This window comes from Erpetoichthys calabaricus, chromosome 8 (assembly GCF_900747795.2).
Source record: "Erpetoichthys calabaricus chromosome 8, fErpCal1.3, whole genome shotgun sequence".
NCBI classification, from domain to species: Eukaryota; Metazoa; Chordata; class Cladistia; order Polypteriformes; family Polypteridae; genus Erpetoichthys; species Erpetoichthys calabaricus.
This window is the reverse complement of record NC_041401.2, coordinates 115,164,727-115,174,801: the sequence shown is the minus strand read 5'-3', so window position 1 is coordinate 115,174,801 and position 10,075 is coordinate 115,164,727. Positions and strand designations below refer to the sequence as shown.

General features: G+C 33.9%; 1 protein-coding gene across 1 annotated transcript in view; it reads right to left on the bottom strand.

Moving 5' to 3' along the window:
- Positions 1–643: 643 nt before the first annotated feature.
- The window catches only part of aamp (angio-associated, migratory cell protein), a 58,160-nt gene continuing 48,728 nt past the window's right edge, over positions 644–10,075 (bottom strand). The window contains 3 exon segments of the mRNA XM_028807320.2: positions 644–1,531; positions 3,402–3,556; positions 6,849–6,939. Of these exon segments, the coding sequence (XP_028663153.2) occupies positions 1,456–1,531; positions 3,402–3,556; positions 6,849–6,939 (322 nt within the window). The 3' untranslated portion in view covers positions 644–1,455.

The window sequence follows — 10,075 nt, the reverse complement described above, 5'->3', positions numbered from 1 at the left end:
GGAAATGTCATCTTTACCAAAGCAATGCCTGAGGCATTTGCCTTGTTGCTGGCCCTGGATGCAACATTATTTTTTAACATATTAAAACATGCCACGTTAAACGGAAAAGTTAAAGCATTAACTTTCCTAGGCCTGATATATTAGGCCTGATATATATCTAATATATATTTTTCCTCCGTGCCCCACAGCCTACAATGTAAAGCCTCAGTTTGAGCATTTTTTTTAAATTTATAGAAAGCGATTAACTTTGTAACAGAATTTTGTGTGGCAGAAGTAAATATACCATATTAGTGAAGAAATAACTGACTTGAAAAATATTGAACTTATCCTTTAAGATCTTCTTGCATAATAGCAATTCATAGGTTGTTACAATTCATTTTAATTGGATATTTTAACAAAAACTTAAAAATGGCATAATTGTTGGACTGTTACATCAGTTATTCAAGTTCAACTAAACCACACCCCCACCCACCAACAAAAAAAAATCTTAAATTTGCTATAACATTTTATAACAAATATTTAACACAGTAGATACATTTGACACTTGGCACACACATGGCAAAGTAGTTTTTTCAAACACAGCGCATCTAATGTGCTTGTCCATACAGAATGGTCATTACACTAGTGACTGAAGGCAAACAGCTTTAACTAAAAGTGTATGTTTATTATTGAAATGAACTGGAACATTTCATATACACTCAAGATGAACATTAGAAATACAATAGGATGTAGTGATTCAGACTTCATGTATCTTTTTTTAGACCAAATATTCCTAAAATATTTTTGTTGCAAATGAAAGTCCAGGAAGCATTATGTTTACAGTCTTCAAAATATTAATCCTTCTTACATAATGCTCTCAGGTTATCATTAACAGTAGAAAAACAATTCAAATTAAGTCTGCAAAAAACATTTTTTTTTACTAAACATTGCTTCTTGTTCCAGTTATAAAATGTGTAATGAAGACACATAAAACTTTTAAAATGATCTTAAAAAACTCTCTTATCACACAGCAATAAAACATTCTATTCATGCTGGGTTTTTTACTGTGTGACTTCTGCATAAATGATGTACAGTGATTGGTTTCGAAGTTTAAAAAATTATATAGGGATACTTCATACGTTTATTTAAAAAACACAAATGTATTGATCTTATAATGTCCATTCTTAGAAACATTCATTTCAGTAATATACTTTGTTTAATGAGTCCTGTGCAATGACAAAACCTATTAAAAATACTCTTATTACTTCTGTTACAGACATAATGAGATACATAAACTGGACAAAACACAATAGAAAATAAAAGTGTAATTTCAAATATGTCCTGAGGTTAATTATTATGCTGACTCTCCAATTGCAAGCAATCCACTCATCCTTTGGAAAAAAATCAAGCCGTACTAAGAAGAAAGTTGCACAGAAAATACTGATTTCTCAATGAAATTTTGAGAACAGAAATAATTTATCTGTCTGGGCGCTGAAGACAGAACACTTTGGCCTTTTGATCTCCAGAGGCAGTCACTGCGATTGCAGCATCTCTGAGGGGGGAAATAAAAGAAAAAAAATTTGATGTCGATTGGTAGATTATTTGAAAAATATATAATGTTCAACAGAGACCTTGAATCCAAAAGATAACTGCAAAAAATATGGGAATTTAAAAACTAATATAAAAAGACAGAATAAAGAGCACAGAGGTGAAACAAAGTTTTTGGAAAGTAGTCCTGTAACGAGGGAAAAAGACTGAAGTAATTGTGGCATGCAGAACACAAGGCAGAAAAAAGAACTATATAATATAAAAGTACAAAACATGAAATCTTGAGAGAAACAACAGAGGCATTGTTAGATCTTCTGGTATGCAACATGAAAATGGATCACATCCTAAAGAAGGACCAAGAATGTGAAAGGTAGAGGAAGAAATTTGGTGGGGCAATGGGAAAATTCAGTAACAACTACTAAACCAGCTGCACATGGGGAACAAACATCTAGAGAGTGCTTTAAGCACATGGAAGGCAAAAGCATGTCCTTTTGAGGGTAATGCAGTGGTCACCTACACTGCACTGGTATCACGGTATCCACAATCTCCGGCACCTTTTGCATTCCACTATCACACTCTCCAACATCACTACCAAGACACACATTAATGGTTGTAGGGGTTTTCTATTTATCTTTTACTTAGAAAAAGTCTCTGCCCTCTTTCCTGAATCCTCCTGAGGGTTGTGAAATGATGTCCCCTCTTTCCATTATCAGTGGAGGCTACTGCCACTCAAGTGTCTAGCCCTGCCTAGCCTGTGACAACCTCGCAGACAGCTGCCTTCTTGCCTTGCCTATGATAAGTTGTTTGCGAGCTGCTACAAAACTTTCTAACAAACCCATCAATGGGCATTGAGTGATTTATAATACAATAATATTTTTTGAAATTTTGTTTTGAAATGACCCCACATTTTTGATTTTTTGGCACAGTGACACACTAGCAGCGCCCATACTTTGCAGCTTGCTTCCTAATCATGCTAGTACTTTTATTTTTTCTGAAAGCATTTTTTGTTTCTGGACGTACAGCCTTAAATATCTAATCAGATGATATAAAGCAATTAAATTTTACCACACAGATTTAAATTATTCTTGTTGTTAATAAGGTTTGTAAGTTTAAACTTGATATAACAGAATCGCTAGTGAAAAATGGAGCTTGATAGGGAGGGAACTATAAAAACTTCCCAGGTGTGGTATGTGAAAAACAAACAAAACCTGCACACCATACATAAGTTTCTACGTGACATAAATGGTAGTTGTAAATAGCATACTCTGGACATTATTAACCGAGCGTCAGAAGTAACATGGTACAAGTGTCCAAATCTTTTAGTAAAGGTCCCCTAAGCATTTCAGAGAAAACATGAGGTCTGATAACAGTCACAATCATGGAATGGACAAAGTTATGGATAGAGGATCTTATCAGTGGTGAATAGTGTGGCAGTAATGAGGTTTTAAACCCATGCAAAGTTTAGATTCATGTGCTATTGCCAATTATCTTCTCTAGTTCATTGATATGCTTATTGTTTGTATGTGACTAATTGCTGAACTTATCCTACACTCAGGGTGACTTCATAGCAGCAAGACGCTCAGCAGAATGAAATATCGTTATGATCATCAATATGTGATTAACTGTCCTCATGGAGTAACAATTTTTTAAATGACAGAAAAGTTTAGTAAGAGTTTAAAAACAGCAAATGGTCAAAACATGTGCATTTATACCAGGACTAAATTACACAGTTACTTTTCCACCATTAATTAATTAACTCTTCTGTGATTTAGTTCATATGCATAAGAAACTTAAATGATTTTAAAAGCTAATCTCGGTCACTAGAATTACTTCATAAAATACAATATTACTTTTGTTTTACTATATATACTTACTTGCTAAGGGCAAAATCGAGAATTTCTGCTGTGTGTCCAAGGTAGTCCATAACCAAGTTTCCGGTACGAGCATCCCATATTCGTATTGATCCATCCAGGCTACAGGTGTAGACTAGACATGAATTATCTTCCCACTGCAAATGCACAATGCCTGCCTGATGCAAACAACAAAGAGATGCAAACGTAGACTTAAAAGGCAAGGCTGGTTCAAGGATAATATTTGATTTTTATTTCATTCAATGACAGACAAGACAATTAGACATTTACACATTTTATTTAGCGGCAGGTTCTGCTCCCATTAGTTCCCTTGTTGGTCCATGTTCCTTCTCCAATAATTCATCAAGCTCTAGTCTTAATATTAACTAAAAACCCATTTTAGGAAATAATCATTTTCCGTTGGTATGAACGATATTAGCACCATAATGACAGATCATAGTCTAACTTAACAGCTATTGCAAGCTGCCCTAACACGCTAATACACTTGTGCTGTCCGGAGACAATAAATGTGACTTTACTAAATATTACAGAATTAACCAGTAAGACTTTTTACAGGAAATATCTTATCAATGATAGAAAAACATATTTTCTAACATTGAGTGAAACAAGCCACAGCATTGATGGCACGGCAATTGTAACTGCTGCAGCGCCTCCAAATTCAAATTTTGTTCATGTGGTTTACCAAGGTAAAAAAGGTGGTGATTTGGGGAGTATTTTCTAGAGCTGAATAAACTGTAAAGTTACCAGCTTTGTTACTTCTGCATCTTTTGAGTATCTTGCCATTATTCAAGGAGTGACACTGTCTCTTGCATAGACCTCCAGAATATGATGTGTTTTTATTGAGGAATTCTCAGACTTTGTATCCATAATAATAACTAATTATGACAGGTAACTAATTGAAGGTGATTTAAATTTTTATGTGGATCACCAGTGTGACCCTAAAGCAAGAGGATTTATTAATTTACTGCACTCTTTTGATCTTAGCCTGCACATCATCCAGCTTACACATAAGGGAAGACACATGCTGGACTTAGTAATTTCAAATAGATTACAAATTGATGTGAGGCAGGTCATAGTTATAGGTATATTTGACAATTTCTGTATTTTATTTGACCTAGAAATACTGGTTACTACAACTAAACAGCAGCTTATTGTTATAAAATGTTATTTTGATGTTACAGCAAGGTCTAGGTTTAGTAATATTCTGAATAATATACTAATTTAGTGCTTGTCCTAATACAGCCAGCAATGTTGACAGTAAGGAGAAATATTCAAATGCTAACATGAGAGTAATGGCCCCTGGAAAAAAAAAAATCAGAAATACTCCAGTACTTAAATATTTTTGAAAACTCAGAGTGCCTGATCTTAGGAGAAAATGTTGTACAGCTGAGTGTAAATGAAGGAAAACTAAATTAACAATCCACTATAAAATATTAAAGGCACATGCAGCAGAGTACAAAAATGTAAATGTTGATGCAGGAAACATAATGACTTTATTTTGAACTACTGATAGTCTTCTAAACTCGGTTCTATCAATGAAATGCCTCCTGAAAACATCTAGCAAACCTGTAAGTCTTTTCCTGCATTTTTAAAAACAAAATAAACAATATTAGGTAAAAAAAGATACATTCTTCCAAAATTGATCCTGATGAACCTCAGCACACTGTTTTTAGCAAATTAAATTCCTTCATTCCGGAGAAGAATTCCTCATTTAAAAACTCTCCACTTGTGTCCTTGACCCAGTCCCTACAGGCTTTTTCAAAGATCTCCAATGTGCTAATTGATAGAATACTTGACATTAGATATGGGGGTCTTCCCAGATTGTCTGAAGGATGCAAGTTGTTAAGTCTCTGCTCAAGTAAAAGTAATCAAGGTTCCTATGTCTTTTACAACTTTGGACCCATTTCTAACCTGCTTTTTTAAGAAACAAATGACTATCTGAATAAACATTCTATTCTTTGTAAATCTCAGTCAGGTTTTTGAACAAATTAAAGTATAGAAACTGTACTGACTAAAGTAGTAAATGACATGAGGGTTAATACTGACATTGGTACCGTATCTGTTCTTGTTCTCCCAGACCTGAGTTCAAAGTTTTGGGCCAAACACCATAGTATTTTTTATAAAATTGCCTTAGTCAAAGAGTGGGTCTCACTGGTAGTGCCTTATCTTATTTAAGAGGTGGAAAATTCTTTATCTGAGGTTACTGTAGTTTGGGGATCCCTGTATGTGTATGGATCTATTCTGGGCCCAAAGTTATTTTCTTTCAACCTACATGCTCCCATTTGGCCAGATTATATCGAAACAACAGGTGAACTACCACAGTTATGCAGATGACACGCAACTTTACTCATCTATAGCATGCCACGACCCTTGCACTTTGGGACATGATCCAATGTCTTACTTGTATTTCTGTTTGGATAAGTAGTAATTTAGCCAAGCTAAAGAATGAGAAAAACAGAAATCTTAGCTGTTGGTAAAATGGAAACAATGAGGGTATTAGAAATAAATTTGATCCCTTAACATTAAAAGTCAAGGCAGAAATTAATAATTTAGGTGAAATGGACTAAACTTTAATGATCTAAACTTTAAATAACAAATTAACCATATTATTAAGACTACATTTTTCATTTAAGGAATATTGCAAATTTAGACCTCTTATAACACTGCAAGATGCTATGAATTTTTTTTTCTGTCATCCCTGGTCATCTAACCTTATATCATTGGTCTCATCTTAAAAGCTGATTCTACATAGATGGGCTCTACTTTTCTACTAATTACACATACATATATATGTGTGCATTGATGTATATTTTTGTATGCTATATATTCATTACTAATCTTATCTAGTTTTAAGTTGTTTCTTTTCTTGTAACAATTTCTATGACATCTTCTAAAGCACTTTTATCTACATCATGCGCACTACAAAAATAAATGTAATCCTAACAGGTTCTTCGTGAATGAGACATTCTGGTAAATGAATAAGTGCTACCTTCTCACCATTAACCAAAAAATATTGATAAGTTTTGCAGTAACAGAAATACTATTCAGTCAATACTGATGAGACATCATATGGATTCTTTTGGTACAACATTCTAGAAGTACCTTTCCAGTACCTCACAGAATCCATACACAGACAAATTCATGCTGCTCTAAAGGCCAAAGTGGCCAAAACATGCTATCAGACACTTATATCTGACAAACTGGCAAGTGTATTTATTTGAATGAGGTTTTTCAGTTTATGAAGGATGATCAAGCCTGCATTTTGGTGTATTTAAAAATTAATGAGTAGTTAACATGTGTTTAAAAGTATACTCCAAGCCAAGCCTCAATTTGTATATACAGTATATAATTTAAAACAAATTAAATGTATGTAATAAATTTCATAAAAATGTAAATTATAGCATTGGAAATGATGAACCATTCATAAAAAATGAGAGAAACTCCTATTACCTCATGTTGACATTTATGTCTCAGAGTCTGTGTAGGAAGATCAAAAATGGCCAAGGTCCCATCCAGATATGCAACAGCAATCAGGGGCAACCTTAAAAGAAAACACATTTACAGATATTTTTTAAAGAAATACTTTTAAAGTGTACAAAAGTTTCTCCACTCCTTCATTTATAAACTTTATCACCACTTAAATCCAGCTCTGTAAATATTTTGCATTGTCTCATCTGTAATATTTGCAAGATGTTGAGTCAGATCTCAGTGAGTTCTCTTAAAAGCACGGTGGTGAAATCAGCAGAGATCATTTCTTTTTACTAGATAAACTTCAAGTTAGCCCTCCATTACTTTTCATACATACTATTCCTTTTTGGCTTAAAATACTGTTTATGCCAGTAACAGAAACACTGATTTATTTTAAATATTAAATTGCAAAAAAAAAAAAAACACACCAAAAAAAACACCTTATATGTATGGTGAGCCCAAAGGACAAAACAAAAGCAAAAATTAAAGAATAAAATATAAAAACAAAAAGTGTAAACAAAGAGAACTTGCACATTTTTGCACTTAATGTATTTTAACAGTAAATTATAAACTACACCACATTGACACACATAAACATAAATTAGACAAGAACCAAGTTTAATAAATAACATACAAAAATAAAAAAAATATGAAGTCCATAAGGTTATAACTGAGATCTGTCCAGCGTACAATGGAAGAAAGGAAAACCAAAAAAAAAAAAAAAGTCAACAGCATCATTCTTTGAAAAAATAAATTTGTGTGATTCATTGTTGATTTCACAGACAAACTCAACAATCAAAATATTATATACCCAAATAAGCAGGATTGGTAGCTTGGCAATACCGAAGTTGCATTAAGTACCATAAAACGATCTAAAGCAGGGCAATGGAACAAAGTAGTGTCAGCAATAGTTGATAAGGACTACCAATATTTTCATTTACATGCAAATGGCTGGCAAACAGAGTTAATAATATGACAAACTAAACGGTAGCATGAATTAGGGTAAACTAGACTAAACAATTAAGTCTGGAGCATGAGACTGGAAAGGATTTTTTTTTTTTTTTTTTTTTTAAACAACCATGCTTATCATTCCATAGCTTTGTAGCTCTGTAGCTAAAAGCCTGGCTTTGCAAGATATATCTTTTATCCTTGGAGCATCTGGTATGTATGCATTTATTAACTTTTCTTAAATAAACAATGTCTAGGCCAATTAATGCTCTACACATTAGGAGTAAGATTTTGAGGTCATCTCTAAACTTAACTGGAGATGGTGTAAAAACCTAAGAACAGAACGTATGAGGTTATCCTTTCCAGTTTAATAAGTGTCCTTTGTCCTACATGTTCAATTAAATGAAATTTACAAATGGAACAATTGCAACAGACTGCGAATAACAAATTGCAAATGTATGAATGATTCCCTGCTGTATAATAACAAAAAATCTATATAATCTAATTTTTATGAGGGAAAACAGACAGATTTTAGATAGTGTTGTAATTCACAGACTATACATAGTTCATCATTTAACACAATTGTATGTACCATTAAAGATACAAACTGCATTTTTAGACTTTATAGACACCTGTCAAATTATCTAAAGAGAGTCAATCCAATTTTCAGTATATTTAATGACTATCAGGCTGTAATGTTGTCCTTCTCACCAAACCTGTAAAGCTGTCTTTACTGTCATCAAAAAAAAAAAAAAACCTAGACTGAACATACTACAGCACACAAAACAAGCCAGCATGTCCTTAGTGTCAAGCATATGCATGCTGGACATGACTTGGTTATCTGCGTACTTGTGAAATGCTCATGATTAGTAGACTGCTTGTTGTATTTTTGCTTCCTTCAGTGCCTACACAAGTTTTTTCCTCAATTTTACAAGGTTGCAGTTTCAGTTTTTGAAGCTGTACTGCTCCCTGTTTAGAGGGTAGCAATAGTTCTATAGCAGTACAGCATTTTCCAAGCTGCATCTTATGGTTTTTACATACTAATACTGCTATCATAGAATAATGCACTTTGATTTTGTCAATATTTGGCAGATATCTTATAAAGACTCTATCAAGGTGCTAATTTTTCTTACCTAATTCATTATTAAATTTTCCAGAGGATGTTCACCTTATATTCCTGCTGGAGATGTGGGTGCAATATGCAATTATTAAGGTAAAACCATATTAAGTATTTACAGGCAGCATCCAGTTTGGCAGTGCATGTTAAAAGATTTCTACTGTATGTGGATTGTAATGTGTTCTGATCTGTGTCATACTCATACTTATGGGTTATATCAAAAAAGTTAAACTACATTTGAATGTGGGTTAAAAATATGGGGTGCTCCTTGTGTACCACTGGTTTGATTTTGTGTTGAACAAGCAGTTGCTCACGGAGTTCTAAATGAAGACACATTACCTGTATTATGAGGGAGTATCCATTACAGCACTACAACCATGGGATGTGGTTCCCTATGGTTGATCTGGCTCGCAGGATCCTCATTATTGAGCACCCGAGTGGCTAGATGAGGCCAAGGGACACTCACATAACACCTGGCTGCGGTAGGTAGATGTGCATTTCCGTGGGTATAGGGGGACTGGACCGCATTATTGGGGATGCTCCCCAACCTGACTTGATACATTTCAATGTAACTGAAGAATAGATATCGCTTTAGTCAATGGGTGGGCCTCTCTGGCAGTGTCTTAAATTGGTTTGAATCCTAGCTGGCAGGTAGAACATTCTTTGTTAGTTGTGGTAATTGTACTTCAAAGACACAATATTCTACATGGTGTTCCACAAGACTCTATCCTGGGTCCGCTGCTCTTTCGATTTACATGCTTCCATTAGGCCAGATTATCTTGGGGCATAACATGAGCTACCACAGCTATGCTGATGACACACAGCTGCATTTATCAATAGCGCCCGATAACCCCGATACTCTTGATTCACTGACACAATGTCTTACTTGTGTTTCTGTATGGATGACTATTAATTTTCTCAAACAAAATTAGGAGAAAACAGAAATTTTAGTGACTGGCAAAAATGGATATAATGAAGTTATTAGAAATAAACTTGATGCATTAGGATTAAAAGTCAAGACAGAGGTAAAGAATTTGGGGGTAACTATTGACTCTGACCTAAATTTTAAATTACATATTAATCAGATTACTGAGACAGCATTTTTTCACCTAAGAAATATAGCAAAAGTTCGATCTCTTATAAC